This window comes from Salvelinus namaycush, chromosome 9 (genome assembly GCF_016432855.1).
Source record: "Salvelinus namaycush isolate Seneca chromosome 9, SaNama_1.0, whole genome shotgun sequence".
NCBI lineage: Eukaryota > Metazoa > Chordata > Actinopteri > Salmoniformes > Salmonidae > Salvelinus > Salvelinus namaycush.
Genome location: NC_052315.1, coordinates 42427486 through 42449175, shown reverse-complemented (window position 1 = coordinate 42449175; position 21690 = coordinate 42427486). Strand labels below are relative to the sequence as shown.

General features: G+C 42.1%; 2 protein-coding genes across 3 annotated transcripts in view; both read left to right on the top strand.

Annotated features, from left to right (window-relative positions):
- Positions 1-813, top strand: part of tspan9a (tetraspanin 9a) — a 285667-nt gene extending 284854 nt beyond the window's left edge. The window contains exon 10 of the mRNA XM_039001479.1: positions 179-813. Within this exon, the coding sequence (XP_038857407.1) occupies positions 179-250 (72 nt within the window). The 3' untranslated portion in view covers positions 251-813. The remainder of the gene's footprint in view (positions 1-178) is intronic.
- Positions 814-12333: 11520 nt separating this feature from the next.
- The window catches only part of tspan33b (tetraspanin 33b), an 11243-nt gene continuing 1886 nt past the window's right edge, over positions 12334-21690 (top strand). The window contains exons 1-7 of one of the 2 annotated variants that reach the window (XM_039001477.1): positions 12334-12601; positions 15544-15601; positions 15841-15968; positions 16183-16257; positions 16785-16880; positions 17435-17563; positions 20903-21064. In XM_039001477.1, coding sequence (XP_038857405.1) covers positions 12506-12601; positions 15544-15601; positions 15841-15968; positions 16183-16257; positions 16785-16880; positions 17435-17563; positions 20903-21064 — 744 coding nt within the window. In that variant the 5' untranslated portion in view covers positions 12334-12505. The remainder of the gene's footprint in view (positions 12602-15543; positions 15602-15840; positions 15969-16182; positions 16258-16784; positions 16881-17434; positions 17564-20902; positions 21065-21690) is intronic. The other variant, XM_039001478.1, reaches the window with a different exon arrangement.

Genomic DNA, 21690 nt, shown 5'->3' with positions numbered 1-21690 from the left:
AGTGAATGTATTTCACCTCGTGTAGCAGAGTACATAACGCAAGAGTTTGCTCACATCACTCAGAACTGGCTGCACTGTACCATTCACTGTGTCCTCTGACTTTGATACAATAATGATAAAACATTTTTATAGAGACTTCAAAGACAAAATTCATTTTTCTCCCTCTCCTTCTCTGCAGCTCCTGGGAATGGCGTTCTCCATGACACTGTTCCACCAGATCCACAGAACAGGGAAGAAGTATGACGCTTAGCGTGGGACAGACAGCACACAGGGAAAGGAGCCCCATGTACTGCCTGATGGGATAGACTCTGGATGACCCCCCCCCCCCCCCCCCCCCATACCTCCTGTATCACAAAGCCTCCCACTCCCCTCTCTTCCCAGAAACCCTGTACAGACTGCAGCTGTGTCACCCTTGTCCTCTTCTCTGTCCACTCCACCATTCATTTGCCAAAGATAAATGGGACTGGAAGATGTCTTATGTCGTCTCTCTCCTGTTCAGAAGTAAATATAAATGTTTTGGGCGCTTGGACTAATAGTTTTGCGGGAAGCTTTACTAATGCTCACATCCCCCCTGCAAGGCGAAGAAAGCGGTGAAAAGAAAAATGAGATTGTAGTCTCCAGGTTTTCATGGATTTTGTCGTGTTGATGGTTCATGTTAACTTCCTCTTTCCCTTGTAAATGATGAAAGGCTCCGACATGGTATGCTAGTTTTCTACTCCCCGGAACCCTTTTTTCATTGAAAATGTCTTCTTTTTTTTTGTCATTGAAAATGTCATTTTTATTCCCAATACAGTATGATTTCTTTCTTCTAAATGTGTCCTTTATGCTCCTATGAAATGGAGTGTTTGATATGCTAAGTCAAGACTCTCAAACCCGGTTCCTGGAGAGCTACCATCCTGTAGGTAGTCACTCCAACCCTGTTCCTGGAGAGCTACTATCCTGTAGGTTGTCACTCCAACCCTGTTCCTGGAGAGCTACCATCCTGTAGGTTGTCACTCCAACCCGGTTCCTGGAGAGCTACCATCCTGTAGGTTGTCACTCCAACCCGGTTCCTGGAGAGCTACCATCCTGTAGGTTGTCACTCCAACCCGGTTCCTGGAGAGCTACCATCCTGTAGGTTGTCACTCCAACCCGGTTCCTGGAGAGCTACCATCCTGTAGGTTGTCACTCCAACCATCATCTAGTGCACCTGATTCTAATAATTAGCTGGTTTATAAATTGAATCAGCTTAGTTACAACTGGAGTTGGAAGAAAAACCTACAGGAGGGTAACTCTCCAGAAACAGGATTGGAGAGCCCTGTGCTAAGTGTTATCTGTTGTCAGAGGTGTGGAATGGATGAGATGCACAGGAGGCTGCTGAGGGGAGGACGGCTCATAATAATGGATGGAATGGCGGGAATGGTATCAAACGAATGGAAACTATGTGTTTGATGTTTTCGATGCCATGCTATTTAATCCGTTACAGACATTACGGCCACCTGTGATGAGATGTGATGAGTTGCTGTGGATCAGGGATGGGCAACTCCAGTCCTAGGGGGGCGAACTGGTGTTACACTTTTCTCCTAGCCCTATAGCTAACACACCTGATTAGACTAATTGCATTCATCTAAACTGAAGACTATGGGCGCGTTCCTCTGCCCAGGCGTTGCTGACGCATGCCAGATCTTACAATGCCTGGATAGATATTTTATGTATCAGCTAACTACATCATATGGTAAAGCAATCTGTCAGTCGATGACACAGTCAATGACGTGGCACGCAACCATTGGCACGTAACGTCTGAGCAGGTAGCACAGGACCCATGATCAGTTGATTATTGGAGTCTGGTGTTAGCAGTGGCTGGGGAAAACGTGTGTCACCAACCAGGCCCCCGAGGACTGGAGTTGCCCATCCTTACTGTGGATGGTCAGGGGTTGGGATGGGTCGTAGGTCAAGGTTATAATGCCATGAGCCCTAAGTGGTTGGTGCCCTGGATTCGGAGAGGTTTTTCCTGTGATGGAAAGAATTACACTTCAGAGGAATCAAGTTAAGAGTGCAGGGCTATCCAACCCTGTTCCTGGAGAGCTACCATCCAGTAGGTTTTCGCTCCAACCCCAGTTGTAACTGACCTGATTCAGTTTATCAACCAGCTAATTATTAGAATCATCTGCACTAGATTAAGGTTGGAGCGAAAATCTACAGGATGGTAGCTCTCCAGGAATGCCTGAACTCTTTAGTTTTTATTCCCTCTCTTTCTCCATCTCATCCTTTCGCTCTCTCTCTTACTTTTTACATGTCAGAACGGCAGGGGGGCGAGACAAGCTCTTCACAGTACACATTTTCACTGACATTCCTGCTAGACTAAGTGATGATGTGTCTACACCTGTAGTCTGGATGCTGCTGCTGTAGTTTTCAAAGCGCCTCCCTTGCGTCAGTCAGTCACAGAGTGGGTGGAAGGGAGGGAGGGAGTCTGATCAAAAGGCGAGGCTGTGGTTCGGGTAAGGCAACGCGCCCTGTAGGACAAGTCGTTTTACTAGCGCTACAACGGTGGCCTATGTGCGGTTCAACAGCAGGAGTCCTGTTTAGTACAAGAACAAGAGTAGGTTTCAGGGTACGTAGATAACTACACTCTAAACTGCTTTGGAGGGCTTTACCAACATGGTCATGTTCATTAGGCACTAAATGGAACAAAATGGACTGAAACAGTTTAGGACTACCTGGACTTACAATAAGAAACGGTCATTTTTGTAGCATAAACATTTTCCTTTGCATGCCCTAATGAACATGGCCCCGTTTTCCTTTAACATGTCAACATGCAGAAGTAGAGGGAACTGAAAGAAGCATTCACTTGCAACCTTCTGCTTGTAGTAATAAATTCATTGACTTATCGTTAACATGAAGGAGGGGAGGTTGGCTGAACTGACTGGATGTTTACTGTACTTTGGGGAATTTGGTTAGAAGTTAGATAATCGGGACCAGAAGTGTCTCAGTTCTAAAATCTCATCCTACAATTGCAGGAGGGTTAGAGGCTAGGATGCTGCTTGGGATAAGAGGTGTAAGAACTCTGACATTGCTGCTACATGCGGATGTCGTGTGAAGGATAGAGGAGGCGGTAGGCGGTAAAGGACATTTTGCCAAACGCAGCTAACTCGGAGACACTGCGGCCTAGCCTTCACACTCTGTCTGCATTAAGGATCATCTTCAGGACCATCTAAGGTCATTCATTAAATCTTAATTTGAACATATTGGGATGTACAATACTCTACATAGTGGTAGATTGCAGCAGATGTGGGTTTTGTGCATGGCTGTGTCACAGGCTCAGATAGTTGTTGTTGAACTTTCTGTCTCTGATTCACTGGATGCCCCATCATAATCCATGTTTTACAACCACAGGAAAAACATGACAGCTGCTGATGTAAAGCACTGGCATGAGCGCTTCACATCCTCTGCCTGGATGCATCCACAAACATTCGGCACAATTTATCACTCCAGCAAATGCTGCGAGGTACATGCCAGGGTTGACATTTGTAGAGATGTGACAGTTGTCGTCGGTCACGTAAGAACAGGTTTGTACCCTGTGTACCGACATCCTTGTACCCTCTGCCACTTTGCTTGCTCCCAGAAGTAATACTGCATCTGATAATCATAGAATCATAGACTAAAGAGCCCATTCATCTCAACTGATAAGATCTGTGATCATTATGGTATTGTGAAAGTCTGACATTGTGTGAAGTGATTTGGGGTGGAAGGGTTACACGTTGAATGAAATGCAGAATAGCCACTTCAGCATGAAGATAGATATACATGATCAAATCCCGAAGACAAAACCGGCTTCACACAGTCCATATGTCAGACTTCGTTCAAGAATCATTTCAAAATCCCAAACAGTTTTTCCCGTTGTCATTCACGTAACGTGTAACTGTCACTGCCATCTCTGAAATGTCGGTTTTCTACCATTGACATTTTTCTGTTCTTCGGAAAGGAATTCATTCAAGTCTTTGCTTCCCGCATTCTCCCACCGTCAAGTGGTTTTTCAGTGTTTTATCAAACAAATGTTGTTTGTTCATGTTCATAGAGGAGAAGAAGTCTATCACTTTAACACAAGTGTTTTGTGATGTTTTCTTGTTGTACATTAGCTGTTTTTGTCTCTTGTTTTTATACGATCTGCTCTTTTACTGTGTTCTACTTGGCTTTGTTGTGTCTGAAGCTCACTGTCAGTCATCCGGAGAGCATTAGTAGTATATCCTTGGGATTATAGACAGATAGTTAGACGGGGGAATTGAAGACAAACAGGAACGTAACGTTATTCCTTTTTAAGGTGCAACTAAACCACCTTCCTGTCTTAACTTCGCCGCAGGCATTTATTCCAGTCCTGTTTTGAGGGAGGAACATGCCGTCTGAGTAGGAGGATCAATACATACTGCATGTTTGCTGTTTTGTTTTCTCTATATGCGAAGAGCTGGATCCAATCTGCATCGTAAAAGTATTGCAGAAAATCCGAGTTATAGGTCGATTTTAATTTAAAGTCAATATTCCCGCATTCACATATGTCGGCTCAATCTGAAATGACCTTAAAAATGTCATTCATTTTGTGTACATTAGGATGTGCTATTCTATTATCTGCGGTATGTCTTTAACCATGCCTGTACCGTTCTTGTAAATGCCTGCCCAACTCTGCCCTATGGAGTGTGTTAAATCTCAGATGACACTGACTGAGCAACATAATTCCTCTTACTGCATTACTCTTATTCTAGTCCTGGGAGTAAATATTCTAATTTCACAACTGATCAACTGTTCTTGTTGCACCTCTGCAATAGGAAGGACCCCATTAACCTAATGCCCATTGGCATCTTCTGATATTGACAGAAGATGATATTAACACACACGCTCTCTCTGACTGTTTATTTTTGGAAGTCATTTTCTTAGCTGTACGGGCGTTAACTAATTTCCTACCCATTAATTCATGTTGTTCATCTTTTATTTGTTTGATAGATTGTTTGCATTTGTACTTTTTAATTCAGGAGCATTGTAAACGAAATGTAAATGTGTTTTTTGGGGGTTAGTACTGTATTGTTAGTTTAATTTACAGTATTGCAGCTTGTAGTGAGAAATAGGATACATTTCATTGGTGGATTTGGAATGAGCTTTAAGTATTTTTTTCCCTCTCTTCACATGGAAACACTGCCACAGACTGGAGATGGAAAGGGAAGAATGGTTATTGGGGGTTTTGTCTGCTATGGAAGCAGCTCATTTCTACCACCTTTGACATATTTTTATAATCTCATCACTAATCCCTCACAACTAAAGCTGACTATCTGAGCTGTTCTGAAATGTAAGCTCTTGAATGGTGTGTTTGATGTAGTGTCATGGCAAACCGCAGTATTATCTGCTATCTGTCAGCCTTGTCCTGTGGATTTTTTTTTTGCTACATGTAAAAGAACTCTGAATATCTATATTAGGTGGTGCACTACATTTCATTCTTTAAATCCTAATATTTTTTAAATAAAGGAAAGTGTGTCGCAAAATCCCACTATACCCTGTACGCTCATTTGCCTTTCATGTTTGAAGACTGACGTTATTGTGTTCCTTTTTTCTTGGCACCGTTAAGTATAGTTTTTAAAGTAGGGTTAGATTCGGAATAATTTATACTATTTTGGTATATTGAACGGAGTGAATCAGTGAGCTGTCAGAAGTTAGGCTACATCAAGGGAAACCGTGAACAGCATCTCCCCTTAAAATATGTTCTCATTTAAAGATAATGAAACCTAAGGGGCAGCTACTGCAGACAGTGTGATGAACTAATCACAATAGAAACTCAAATGACAGTTGTCAGGTTTTAAGTTTTATTAGTGGTATGTACAGGATACGCATGGTATACATTGTCCAGTGAAATGCTTACTTGCAGGTTCCTTCTCAACAATGCAACAATAATAAATAATAAAAGATAAGAATATGAACATAAAATAAATTACAGTAGAATAGAATAAACATTTTAGCATAAGTATAATACAGGAAGGCACAATTTATAGTCCAATATTTACATGTGTATTGGTGAAGGGGGGGAAGTGTATAAATTGAGCAGTATAATAAGAGTTTGAGCCATATATAGATATATCTCTATATACTGTATCTCACTATATCTATGGCTCTGATTTTCTTCGAGTTGGTTTCTACAGATGTGTCCTATAAAATTGGCAATATTTTTACTGTTTGATGTGAGCACAAGAGTATTTTTCTACTGAGCTTTACCCCCTGAGTTAGGCGTAGATTCAATCCAGAGCATTGAAGATCCACACTACAGCGCGGTTCAAATTTAAAGGCAATGCTCCCCACGTCACAGTAAACGCAGTATGTCGGCTCAATAGGAAATAACCTTAAAATGTAAATCTCGGAAGAGCACGGATCATTAGCGCTACAGATTGAATCTAGGCCTTAGCCTATCTGTTCTCCTTCTCTCCTTCCTGTTTGGTAGTGGGTAGTTTACTGTGCCATTCCATTCTGGCTTTCTTTAATTTCGCTGATCCTTCTATGCAAAAAAAAAACCTATTTTAGCCTTTGTACAGACCATTTTGTATTAGTAATATGTACTGAAATAAAGTGATTAGTGGTGATTGGGGATATTCTGTTTGATTTTCCAATATACATTATTTGATTTCTTCAAAATATATATATATATATATTTTAAACATACATACACAGTACCAGTCAGAAGTTTGGACACACTTACTCAGCTTTGCATTCTCTCAACCAGCTTCATGAGTTTTCCAAAAGTCTCAAAAGAGTTCCCACATATGCTGAGCACTTTTTGGCTGCTTTTCCTTCACTCTGCGGTCCAACTCATCCCAAACCATCTCAATTGGGTTGAGGTCGGGTAATTGTGGAAGCCAGGTCATCTGATGCAGCACTCCATCACTCTCCTTCTTGGTCAAATAGTCCTTACACAGCCTGGAGGTTTGTTTTGGGTTATTTTCCTGTTGAAAAACAAATGATCGTCCCACTAAGCTCAAACCAGATGGGATGACGTATCGCTGCAGAATGCTCTGTTAGCCATGCTGGTTAAGTGTGCCTTGAATTCTAAATAAATCACAGACAGTGTCACCAGCAAAGAACCTTCACACCATCACACCTCCTCCATGCTTCACGGTGGGAACTACACATTTGGAGATCATCCGTTCACCCACTCTGCGTCTCACAAAGACAAGGCGGTTTGAACCAAAAATCTCAGATTTGGACTCATCAGACCAAAGGTCAGATTTCCACCGGTCTAATGTCAATTGCTCGTTTTCTTGGCCAAAGCAAGTCTCTTCTTATTATTGGTGTCCTTTAGTAGTGGTTTCTTTGCAGCATTCGACCACAAAGGCCTGATTTACGCAGTCTCCTCTGAACAGTTCATGTTGAGATGTGTCTGTTACTTGAACTCTGTAAGGTTCAATCTGAGGTGCAGTTAATTGCCGATTTCTGAGGCTGGTAACTCTAATGAACTTGTCCTCTGCAGCAGAGGAAACTCTGAGTCTTCCTTTCCGGTGGCGGTCCTCATGAGAGCCAGTTTAGTTTCATCATAGCGCTTGATGGTTTTTGCGACTGCACTTGAAGAAACTTTCAAAGTTCTGACCTTCATGTCTCTTTGCTTATATGAGCTGTTCTTTCCATAATATGGACTTAGTCTTTTACCAAATAGGGCTATTTTCGGTATACCAACCCTATCTTGTCACACAGCAGCAAACTTTGTGAAAATGTATATTTGTGTCATTCTCAAAACTTTTGGCCACGACTGTACATTAGAGTGTCTAGTTTGAGAAACAGATGCCTCACAAGTCCTCAACTGGCAGATTCATTAAAGAGTACCCGCAAAACACCAGTCTCAACATCAACAGTGAAGAGGCAACTCAGAGTTCTTCTGTCCAGTGTCTGTGTTCGTTTGCCCATCTTTTCTGTTTATTGGCCAATCTGAGATACAGTTGAAGTCGGAAGTTTACATACACCTTAGCCAAATACATTTAAACTCAGTTTTTCACAATTCCTGACATTTAATCCTCGTAAAAATTCCCTGTCTTAGGCCAGTTAGGATCACCACTTTATTTTAAGAATGTGAAATGTCAGAATAATAGAGTGATTTATTTCAGCTTTTTTTTATTCCATCACATTCCAAGTGGGTCAGAAGTTTACATACACTCAATTAGTATTTGGTAGCATTGCCTTTAAATTGTTTAACTTGGGTCAAACGTTTTGGGTAGCCTTCCACAAGCTTCCCACAATAAGTTGGGTGAATTTTGGCCCATTCCTCCTGACAGAGCTGGTGTAACTGAGTCAGGTTTGTAGGCCTCCTTGCTCGCACACGCTTTTTCAGTTCTTCACAAAACTTTTCAATAGGATTGAGGTCAGGGCTTTGTGCTGGCCACTCCAATACCTTGACTTTGTTGTCCTTAAGCCTTTTTGCCACAACTTTGGAATTATGCTTGGGATCATTGTCCATTTGGAAGACCCATTTGCGACCAAGCTTTAACTTCCTGACTGATGTCTTGAGATGTTGCTTCAAAATATCCACATCATTTTCTTTCCTCATGATGCCATTTATTTAGTGAAGTGCACCAGTCCCTCCTGCAGCAAAGCATCCCCACAACATGATGCTGCCAGCCCCGTGCTTCACGGTTGGGATGGTGTTCTTCGGCTTGCGAGCATCCCCCTTTTTCCTCCAAACATAACGATGGTCATTATGGCCAAAGAGTTCTATATTTGTTTCATCAGACCAGAGGACATTTCTCCAAAAAGTACGATCTTTGTCCACATGTGCATTTGCAAACCGTAGTCTGGCTTTTTTTATGGCGGTTTTGGAGCAGTGGCTTCTTCCTTGCTGAGCGGCCTTTCAGGTTATGTCGATATAGGACTCAATTTACTGTGGATATAGATATTTTTGTACCTGTTTCATCCAGCATCTTCACAAGGTCCTTTGCTGTTGTTCTGGAATTGATTTGCATTTTTCACACCAAAGAACGCGTCTCCTTCCTGAGCGGTATGACAGCTGCATGGTCCCATGGTGTTTATACTTGTGTACTATTTTTTGTACAGATGAACATGGTACCTTCAGGCATTTGGAAATTGTTCCCAAGGATGAACCAGACTTATGGAGGTCTACAATTATTTTTCTGAGGTCTTGGCTGATTTCTTTTGATTTTCCCATGATGTCAAGCAAAGAGGCACTGACTTTGAAGGTAGGCCTTGAAATACATCCACAGGTACACCTCCAATTGACTCAAATGATGCCTTTTATGCCTATCAGAAGCTTCTAAAGCCATGACATCCTTTAATGGAATTTTCCACGCTGTTTAAAGGCACAGTCAACTTAGTATATGTAAACTTCTGACCCACTGGAATTGTGATACAGTGAATAAGTGAAATAATCTGTTGGTAAACAATTGTTGGAAAAATTACTTGTCATGCACAAAGTAGATGTTCTTACCGACTTGCCAAAACTATAGTTTGTTAACAAGAACTGTGTGGAGTGGTTGAAAAACGAGTTTGAATGTGTTTGAAAAAACTTCCGACTTCAACTGTATGGCTTTTTTGTTGCAAATCTGCCTAGAATGCCAGCATCCAGGAGTCGCCTCTTCACTGTTGACTTTGAGACTGGTGTGGGTACTATTTAATGAAGCTGCCAGTTGAGGCATGTGCCTTTTACTGAGGAGTGACTTCCATGTGGCTACTCTACCATAAAGGCCTGATTGGTGGAGTTGTGCAGAGATGGTTGTCCTTCTGGAAGGTTCTCCCATCTCCACAGAGGAAGTCTATCAGAGTGACCATTGAGTTCTTGGTAACCTCCCTAAGGGCCTTTCCCCTGATTGCTCAGTTTGGCCAGCTCTAGGAAGTCTTGGTGGTTCCAAACTTCTTCTATTTAAGAATGATGGAGGCCACTGTGTTCTTGGGGACCTTCAATGCTGCAGATTATTTTTGGCACCCTTACCCAGATCTGTGCCTCAACACAATCCTGTCTCAGCGCTCTACAGACAATTCCTTCGACCTCATGGCTTGGTTTTTGCTCTGCCAAGCACTGTCAACTGTGGGACCTTATATAGACAGGTGTGTGCCTTCCCAAATCATGTCCAATCAATTGAATTTACCACAGGTGGAGTCCAATCAAGTTGTAGAAACATCTCAAGGAGGATCAATGGAAACAGGATGCACCTGAGCTCAATTTACTTATGTAAATAAGGTATTCCTGTTTTTTTATTTTTTATATATTTGTTTTCCCACTATGTAGATTGATGAATACATATGTGTTTAATGGATTTTAAAATAAGGCTGTAACGTATCAAAATGTGGAAAAAGTCAACGTACCCTCAGAAAGTATCCACACCCCTTGATTTTTCCACATTTTGTTATGTTGTAGCCTGAATTTAAAATGGATTAAATTGTGATTTTGTGTCACTGGCCTACACACAATACCCCATAATGTCAGAGCGGAATTAGGTTTTCAGAAATGTTTACATATTAATAAAAATGTAAAAGCTGAAATGTCTTGAGTCAATAAATATTCAACTACCTTGTTATGGGAAGCCTAAACAAGTTCAGGTGTAAAACTTTTCTTAACAAGTCACACAAGTGTGTTTAATAATAGTGTTTAACATATTTTTTTTTATGACTACCTCATCTCTGTACCCCACACATATAATTATCTGTAAGGTCCCTCGGTGAAAACATGTTTTTAGAAATGTTTGTACATTTATTGAAAATTAAATACAGAAATATCTCATTAACATAAGTATTCACATGAGTCAATACTTTGTAGAAGCACCTTTGGCAGCTCTTATAGCTGTGGGTCTTTCTGGATAAGTCTCTAAGAGCTTTCAACACCTGGATTGTGCAGCATTTGACCATTATTCTTTTCCAAATTCTTGTGAACGTGCAAATGGAGGGCTGAGGGGAAGGGCATGATTTAGGATTCAGCCAATGCGGACACAGTGGACTTATAAGAGACACATTTCACTACCATGTGTAGATGCAACAGCTACAATGTGGGCACAATCAAAATTGGTCCAGCAGCCTGAGTGTGGACTGCTTGATGACCTCACTACCTTTTCCTGTCCAGTCTCAGACTGGGTCACCTGTCTGAGACTGGATGAGGCTAAGAGCATCCAGGGCAAGATCCAATAACCAGCACAGAGGGCATCACACACTGGGGTTCAAGGGGACCACAACATCCCAACAGCAGGTGTTAACTTAAGTCTACAGGGAGAGAGAGCAGGACATGAGGATGCTTTTTTTTAGGTCAAATTTACATTTCCACATTGTTGAAGGCCACTTTCATTGGGTAGGCCCATACTAAGAAACCAGAAAATGTGATAGCCTACAGAGAATGCTCTGGTGTTGTAAAACTTTGGCCAGGATTCCATCAGAGGCCCTTTGTTGTCAAGCGCATTGCAATAGCAACAATGTGCCTTTTAAAGGCAATTTCCCTGACATTCACAGAGATCGCATTTACGGCAAAATGCTGAAGACTAAAAAAGCAATTGCTTTAGATTCCGGCCCCACTGTCAATACACAATACACTAGGGCCTAGACAACCTATATATACCTACATATGATTATTGATCACAGGGACTTGGTTTGACTAGATGTTTCTCTTGTTGTAGGCTACTCTCATAAGGCTACACTGTAGTCCTTTACTGTAGCCTGGTCTCATAGACTAGACGTAACACAGTAACAGTAAATCCCGAACTTTCAAATTAGTTTATGTTAAGTTTGGTATGGTTACTTACTTCTTTAGTCTAAGACATTTTGGGGGGGGGGGGGTGCTAAGCTGACATATGGAATTGTTTTAAGATGGTCATGCTATGGATCATGATGGTCATGCTATGGATCATTTAGCTATTTGATTTTGTATTTTAGGACCCATTTAGATAGATATTATATATATATATATATATATATATATATATATATATATATATATATATATATATATATATATATATATATATATATATATATATATATATATATATATATAAATTTTTTATGACTACCTCAACTCTGTACCCCACACATTCAATTATCTGTAAGGTCCCTCAGTGAAAACATGTTTTTAGAAATGTTTGTACATTTATTGAAAATTAAATACAGAAATATCTCATTAACATAAGTATTATATATAAAAAGATCAGGTTGTTTATTGAGAGTGACAGACAATACATTAAAGCTCCTGGGCCAATGGGCCATTCAGCAGCACTGAGGCCACAGATATTTTGTGTAACCTGATTCCTGGGCTTGCAGGACAGTTCTGGTGCTTACCAGCCATGGCAGAGCAGCGTCACAGCTGCTAGCCCCCCTTTTTAGGCAGCAGCCACTGCAAACTTTACACAGAAGCTGATTCGTATGGTGGTCAAATATCTCTGGGGTTGGACTAGGCATTTCTGTGTTTGTTTTTATTTCATTTATTAACTTTTATTTAACCGGGACGTGTCATTGAGGTCAGAAGACCTCTTTTCCAAGGAAGATATTAAAGCATTTTGGAGCATAGAAAATAACAAAAATGGATAGGAAATTGAATCTTAACCGAGCCGAGACTTTTTCCTTCATCAACCCTTGGATAAGGTACTTCCTGTTCTTTTTCAGCTTCTTGTTCTGGGTAAGTGGAGCCACTCGGCTGAAGACCTCTAACATACTGTAACAAACAAGCCCTAAGCAACAGTGATCTGGCTGTAGATGTATGTAATGTACAGTAGGCAGTGTACAAACTACTGAGCAACAGAATGCTGCACCTCTGAAAAACAGAGAAAAACGCTCTCAAGCTAAACGCTCATGAATTAAACATGCAGAGATATAACTCCGAAAGGTTTCCTGGGCTGCAAACAGCTGGCAGACGCTCCCTGTTTAGATGATTCACAACTGTAAAATGTCGACATTCACACCAACAATATATCAATCTGACACGTTGTGGGTGAAATTTACTGTCTCATTTCAATGGTTCTTCATGAACTTTGCACCGTTAATTATTCCTCAAAACTTGCTGGAAGTCTTAGGGGTGGTGTAAAATGTACACTAAATTGTTAAATGTGATGAGGAATGGTTATCTTTAACATGACCAAAGTTACAAGTTTGTTGTAGTGTAGACCTAAAGCCTACAGTCCAAGCTATTTAGCCAGTATTGTGTTTATTCAATGAAGAGCTTGTGTGTCTGGTAAGTCTTCAACACCACCGTTTGTTAAAGAGCATATTGTCTGATGTCTCCTATAGACTGATTATCTCTTCTACCAAGCACAGGGGCTGAATGGCTGTCCTAAAGCTCACATGACCATGTCGTCATTGTGAGTGTGCGGCCATGCGGCAGATAGACCGGGGGCTTGATGCTGTTGCATGGTGTTGAAGCCATAGAGATAACACTAGGTTTTTATCTCATTGGGTGAAGCAGACAGCTACAATAAGATAAAGGATAGGGCAGAGATTATGTGATAGACGAGAGACGAAGCACTCACGGGATGGGAGTCGCATTGAAGTTCCATTGGCTCTTTGTGCAGGAGCAAATCCCATCGGGAATATATTGTAACCTGTGATATCACAGCTCTATCAATCCTTCTTTATCCATGTCTAGACAAACAGAGAGAACAGAGATGTGCAGAGTGTGTTATTGAACCGTCCAGGCCAGGGGACCGGTGGCAGCCAAACATCACTGGGCTAGTTGTGTGTGTTTATCTGGACAGGCCCTGTACTGCAGTGCTACAGCCTTTTGTTCCGGTCTCGTACCCCTGGCCTGGCTCAGCTTAGTCAGGGGCTCAGGCCGCCCCAACACAATCCACCCAGGATACAGGACCGTTTCTCCCTGTTCAAAGCCTGGAAACATATCTGGAATACTTTCACCAGTGTCCCTTATTCCCAGCACCGAGACAGTTTTTTATTATTATTTTTCTCCCCAATTACGATCTTGTCTCATCCCTGCAACTCCCCATTGGGCTCAGGTGAGGCGAACGTGGAGTCATGCGTCCTCCAAAACATGACCCACCTAACCAGACTTCTAAACACCCGCTCTCTTAACCCAGAAGCCAGCCGCACCAATGTGTCGGAGGAAACACCGGTCAACTGGCGACCGGGGGTCAGCCTGCAGGAACCCGGCCCACCACAAGGAGTCGCTAGGGCGCGATGTGCCAAGTAAAGTCCCCCCGGGCCAAACCTAACCCGGACGACGCTGGGCCAATTGTGCGCTGTCCTATGGGACTCCCGGCCACGGCCGGTTGTGGCACAGCCCGGGAATGAACCCGGGTCTGTAGTAACGCCACTAGCACCGTGATGCAGTGTCTTAGATTGCTGCACCACTCAGGAGGCCAGCACAGACCAATTCTATACAATAGCCATGTTTCAGCCAGCTAGCCAGGACATCAAAGGCAACCTAAGAGCAACAATTATAGTATTGATTTATTTGATGACCTTGAAAACACTGGAGCTCCAATCAAACTGTGTTGTGTGTGGATGTATTATCTAGAGGTCGTAAGTGGAAAAGTACACTGTTGCTAGGTATTGCTCTCCAACCAAGACGATTATGACAGCAACTCTTTTCAGACGTTGATGATTCCATGATGGAAAGACACAGCAAAACAAACCATTTGAATTCTCTCATGTGTCCTTGGTGTGAATAACCCACACAGATCCTCCTCGCAAACAAACCATACTATCTATCAAGCAAAGATGTCCACGATTGTTAATGGTCAATGCAAGTCTCTCTAGCAAAACATATTTTTTATTTCAACGAGACAAAGCAGTATGAGACAACCAATTTTGTATGTTTAAATAGGAGCTTGTGCAATTAATTTCACAGAGAGATCCTACGGTGTACAAGCTCTCTCAGAACCACACACTATTGGCCATCAGGAAGCCAATCAGGGGGTCTGTAAACAAAAGACAAATCATACAAGGTGGTATAACAATCATTTGGGAAATAGATTTTGAAAACAGAACTCAAGTCCTTCAGGGCTGTGCTTTTTGACAGAGTACACCACCTACTGACAAGGGCTAGCTCCAAGGACTCTAGCTCCAAGAATAGGGTAGCCCAAAGTCTGTCTGCCAAAAAAAGAATAGAAATACAATGAAGAGCTGGAACAACTATCAAATCTTCTGTCTGAGATTAGTTTGGCAAAGATGAAACTACACAGCAAAAGCTGACAATTTCAGACAATTCCCAAAATATAAATGGAAAGAAAAATTGAAGGCAAGGCTCGACTGATTTGGTGAATAGCCCTAAACCCAGGGTTGATAACTGCAGCAACAAAAACAAAAACCAGTATTTTAAGGGCTCTATTCAATCTGTCAGGCTGAAGTGTAATGGATTCCACAATAGAAATGTAAAAGGTCATTTCAGATTGAGCCGACATATGCAGCGTTTATCATAAATGCAGTCTCCGGCTAAAGCGGGAACATTGCCTTTAAATTTCAATCACGCTGTAAAGCTGAACTTCCGTGATGCGGATTGAATAGAGCCCTAAAGTTATTAACTGTTAAGGGTTTCCTGATCTAAAAAAAGTTGTATTATTACTATTTTAAGGAGATTTTATGCATATCAGATTTATTGTCCTCTTTCAGGTCTTCTCCTTGCTGATTGTTGCTATAGGGGTATATGCAAAGGTTCAAAAAGCAACAGGTATGACCCATTTTATTCTGCATATTCCAAGCCATGCATCTGTATCTGAAAATATGAATCAATACCCAAAGCTTTCTGCAATCTTAACTTCATGACATGGTTTGCTTTTCATTCATTCTAATATCACTGTGAAACTGTGAAATGAATCCCCAGTGGAGATGCCCAGAAAGATCCCCCAGCTCATAGTAGGTTGTGTTAGTGGGTCACACCACACGGGTGTCTGTGTTCGTCTCTTGCAGACACGGTCAGAGACACGTTCCTGGTCGACCCAGCAGTCATCCTGATCGTGGTGGGCGTAGTCATGTTCTTCATCACCTTCTGCGGCTGCATCGGAGCCCTGCGAGAAAACATTCACCTTCTCAAGACGGTAAGGCCAAGCTTTTCATATTCAAGCCACCTTGACACAATAAATATGAAGACGGTAGGAAGAAGGTGCTCCTAAACGATATTCAGTACAACAACTTTTTCCCTCTATTGGAGAACGTTAAAAGGTCAGGACTGGAAATAGCACTTATGTGCAACTCTGTACATACCTACCTCTGACAGAATACCATCTCTGTAACGTCTCTCTTCTTCTCCAGTTCTCCTTCAGTCTGACTCTGGTCTTCCTCACTCAGCTAGCCATTGCTGTCCTGGGCTTCTTCTATTCAGACCAGGTACTGTTTCTACACTTCCTGGGGTCTGGTACTGCGCCTACAGCCTGGTGTCTGTCTAGATCCTACTCTCTCTCTGTGCTGTCTTCGTGTCTGCGCTCCCTTCGCTGCTAGAACAGGGCAGTTTAACCACACTCGCAGCATCCTCTCCCCATCCGCTAAATGATTCAAACGCTCTGTCACTTCAAAGTGGAACCAAATGTTCAATTTCAACAAGATCTCTTCTAGGACGTTTGCCGTTAATGACATTCGGGAGGTGCCTAGAGGCATGCTGCGGGTGACAGACAGCGAGGAAGGGAGAGGGGAGGTAGGGGGGATATTCTCCAGGGGGACCGCGGGCTTATTACCACTCTAAAGCATATGTTATTACAGCCGTCATAGCACATTAAGAGCCATCTATTCCAGCCCCAGGGCCCCTACGTAATGCTCTCTCAGAACGTCCCCTAGGGGCCATTCCCATAATCAAACAAGCCGATTTACATGAACATAGTACTTTACATACCTATCCTCCTTCTGCTCTGTAACCCCAGACACCAGACGCTCTGGGGAAGTTCGTGAATAAAGCCATCGTGCACTACAGGGATGACCTGGATCTGCAGAACCTCATGGACTACATTCAGAGAGAGGTAATCTATTCCACTACATTCAGAGAGAGATAATCTATTCCACTACATTCAGAGAGAGGTAATCTATTCCACTACATTCAGAGAGAGGTAATCTATTACACCACATTCAGAGAGGTAATCTATTACACTACATTCAGAGAGAGGTAATCTAATCCACTTACATAACATGCTATTTTCTCTTAATAAGTTTAACCACATCACACCCAGGTTGAGTTCATTACAGCGAGACCCAATAGGCATACAACGCCATTTTGAAGTCTTTGCAACTGACCTGTTCCCTTGGGGAGGTTGATTTAGCATGTTAACCAGGACACCACAGAGTGACCGCAGATCAAAAGTTCTGTTATCCCAGCTTCAATCAGGCTTTCCACATGAAAGCCCCTGAGTAACATGCTGTTCAACGCATTCTGCGTCTCCCCTCGCGTGTTCACCCATCTGCACATACGGGCACACTTCGGCTGCTGGCGGGTCCTCCCAGGAGGAGTGGAGAGTGAGAGAATGTACCAGACAATGTTTCTAATTGTCCCTTTTCCTTATATTTCTCCTTTTCTCAGTTCAAGTGCTGCGGCTGGAACAACTACACTGACTGGTCATGGAACCTGTACTTCAACTGCACCCAGGGGAACCCCAGCTCTGAGCGCTGTGCTGTCCCTTACTCCTGCTGCACCCCCGTACCAGGAGAGGTGGGTGGGGGCTCAGAACATACATACAGTGCATTCAGAAAGTATTCATACCCTTTTACTTATTCCACATTTTGTTGTCACAGCCTGAATTAAAAAAAAATATATAATAATAATCTACACACAATACCCCATAATGAAATGTTTGCCAACTTATTGAAACTGAAACACAGAAATCTCATTTACATAAGTATTCACACCCCTGAGGCAATACATGTTAGAATTACCTTGGGCAGCGATTACAGCTGTGAGTCTTTCTGGGTAAATCTCTAAGAGCTTTGCACACCTGGATTGTACAATATTTGCACTTTCTATTTTTTTATTTATTCTTCAAGCGCTCTCCAATTGGTTGTTGATCATTGCGAGACAGTCTTGCCATAGATTTAAGCCGATTTAAGTCAAAACTGTAACTAAGGCACTCAGGAACATTCAATGTCGTATTGGTAAGCAACTCCAGTGTACACTGAGTGTATAAAACATTAAGAACACCTGCTCTTTCCATGACAGACTGACCAGGTGAACGCTATGATCCCTTATTGATGTCACTTGTTAAATCCACTTCAATCAGTGTAGATGAAGGGGAGGAGACCGGTTAAAGAAGTATTTTGAAGCCTTGAGACAATTGAGAAGAAGAATTGCAACAGTTCTGGGTTTTTCACATTCAACAGTTTCCTGTGTGTTTCAAGAATGGTCGACCAACCAAAGGACATCCAGCAAACGTGACAACTGTGGGAAGCATTGGAGTCAACATGGGCCAGCATCCCTGTGGAATGCTTTCGACATCTTGTAGAGTCCATGCCCCGACTAAGTGAGGCTGTTCTGAGGGCAAATGTGTTCAATCCTCATGTTTTGTAAATTCAGTGTGTATTTGGCCTTGTTTTAGGTTATTGTCCTGCTGAAAGGTGAATTTGTCTCCCAGTGTCTGTCTGAAAGCAGACTGAACCAGGTTTTCCCTCTAGGGTTTTATCCTAAAAAACACCCTTGCTGATGACAAGCATAACCCATAACATGTAGCCACCACCATGCTTGAAAATATGAAGAGTGGTACTTAGTGATGTTGTGTTGGATTTGCCCCAAACATAACACTTTGTATTCAGGACATTAAGTTAATTTCTTTGCCACATTTATTGCAGTTTTACTTTACTGCCTTATAACAAACAGGATGCATGTTTTAGAATATTTTTATTCTGTAGAGGCTTCTCTCTTTTCATTGTCATTTAGGTTAATATTGTCAAATCAAATCTATTTTTTTGTCACATACACAGGGTTAGCAGATGTTAATGCGAGTGTAGCGAAATGCTTGTGCTTCTAGTTCCGACAATGCAGTAATATCCAACGAGTAATATAACCTAACAATTTCACAACAATTACCTTATACACACAAGTGTAAAGGAATGAATAAGAATATGTACATAAAAAAATATATGAATGAGTGATGGTATAGAACGGCATAGGCAAGATGCAGTAGATGGTATAGAGTACAGTATATACATATGAGATGAGTAATGTAGGGTATGTAAACATTATATGAAGTGGCATTGTTTAAAGTGGCTAGTGATACATTACAGCAAGATGGCAAGATGCAGTAGATGGTATAGAGTACAGTATATACATATGAGATGATTAATGTAGGGTATGTACACATTATATGAAGTGGCATTGTTTAAAGTGGCTAGTGATACATTTATTACATCCATTTTTCCATTATTAAAGTGGCTGGAGTTGAGTCAGTATGTTTGCAGCAGCCACTCAATGTTAGTGATGGCTGTTTAACAGGCTGATGGCCTTGAGATTGAAAAACAGCTTCTGTCTCTCGGTCCCTGCTTTGATGCACCTGTACTGACCTCGCCTTCTGGATGATAGCGGGGTGAACAGGCAGTGGCTTGGGTGGTTATCCTTGATGATCTTTATGGCCTTCCTGTGACATCGGGTGGTGTAGGTGTACTGGAGGGCAGGTAGTTTGCACCCGGTGATGCGTTGTGCAGACCTCACTACCCTCTGGAGAGCCTTACGGTTATGGGCGGAGCAGTTGCAGTACCAGGCGGTGATACAGCCCGACACGATGCTCTCGATTGTGCATCTGTAAAAGTTTGTGAGTGTTTTTGGTGACAAGCCAAATTTCTTCAGCCTCCTGAGGTTGAAGAGGCGCTGTTGCGCCTTCTTCACCACACTATCGGTGTGGTTGGACCATTTCAGTTTGTCCGTGATGTGTACGCCGAGGAACTTAAAACTTTCTACCCTCTCCACTACTGTGGAGTAACTACCATGTTTTTGATCCATCCTCAGTTCTCCTCTCACATTCATTCAACTCTTGTTTGTTTCACCATTGGGCTCATGATGAAATCCCTGAGCAGTTTCCTTCCTCTCCGGCCACCGATTCGATGGACACCTATATCTTTGTAGTGACTTAGTGTATTGATACACCATCCACTGCGTAATTAATAACTTCACCATGTTCAAAGGGATATTTAATGTTTGCGTTCAAATGTTTTTACCCATCTACCAATAAGTGCCCTTCTTTGTGAGGAATTGGTTAAATCTGTGTTTGAAATTCCCTGCTCGACTGAGGGAAATTGAATGTGTGGGGTACAGAGATGAGGTAGTCATAAAAAATTGTGTTAAACACTTAATGCACACAGGTTGCATGGACTCACTCTGCGACTGCTTAAGCAAATGTTTACTCCTGAACTTATTTAAGCTTGCCATAAAAAAAGGGGTTGAATACTTGACTCAAGACATTTCAGCTTTTCATTTGATTACCTTGTAAAAAATATTATTCCACTTTGACATGTGGTATGTGCATTTTGGGGTTATTTCTGAATGCACTGTATGTACGTTAACCCGACAGCAGCCTGGTCAAGGGGTTTGGGTCCCTTGGTGTAACAGTTAAGGTGTTGGGTTGAGTCGCTGGACCTGGGTTCGAGTACCGGTAGGGGCCAATCCCTGAATTGGCAGCGGATGGGTTAAGGTCACTAAACTTACAGATATAGACTTACACACACAGGTCATTATGTATAAATGCTGACATTACCCTCATTACTGGAGAGAATTAAAACACTTCAATGGAGATCTACAGACAAAAGCATAGATTTCTCACTCTGGATAGAATTACACTGACCGTTTACAACGCCATCAGAAACCCATTAACTAAACATAAGAACCGAGGTAGTGCTACAACCTGCAGCTCACATGCTGTAACTACATGGTAATTAGAACAGATTCAATTCATTTAACTAGATATGATTGAATTATAATCAACCACATGTAATTATCTGTTTTGAGTCAACAGTGCATCATGATTGCTTATGTATGAAGTCTTAATGTTATTTTGTCTCTGTACAGGTTGTGATCAACACCATGTGTGGCTTTGGGGTCCAGACTCAGAACTACCTGGAGGCCACCAAGTCCATCTATCCAGTGGGTTGTGCAGACAGGGCGGTTCTGTGGATTGAGTCCCACCTGCTATTGGTGGGGGCTCTAGCTCTGGGTCTCTCCCTGCCTCAGGTAACCCATACACAAGGGCTACATACAAAAGGTGGAGTGGGGAACACCGGCTTAACATAGTAGGTCTGCATACAACAAAAATGAGGCACAGGCAGATTTTAGATTCAGGTTGGGATGATAAAACCCACCACTGAGATGGTGGCCTACTTACCACATCATGCAAGATATTATCCATGCCTATATTCCCTCACATCCTGAGTGTGAGACACTCATGAATCACATCCCTATAATAGCCTTGAAAGCTTTCAAATTGTGGGATAATTTAAGTTGGTGTAAAATTAAGTTGTATGACTCACCCACTCTTGTCTGCTGGTACAGTAGCTCATTTCTCAGAGTGCTGTGTGCAGTTTGTACGGTCACTAATGAACGGGGCTGCTCACTACTCTAATCTGTCACTTCTCTCTCCCACTACAGTCTCTCCATCTATCCCTTTTTCGCTCTATCCCTCGCTCTGATATTCCACTGATTTGGTCTCCTCCGAGAGGGAAGTGTGTAAATTACCCACGAGTCACGTCAAAACAATTGCCTTACAATTCCAACAGCTTTGATGTGGCGTCGTATTCAAGAGCAGGAGTCAATACTTTCCCCGTCTCTTCATTTATTTAACTGTTGTTTACATCACCCGA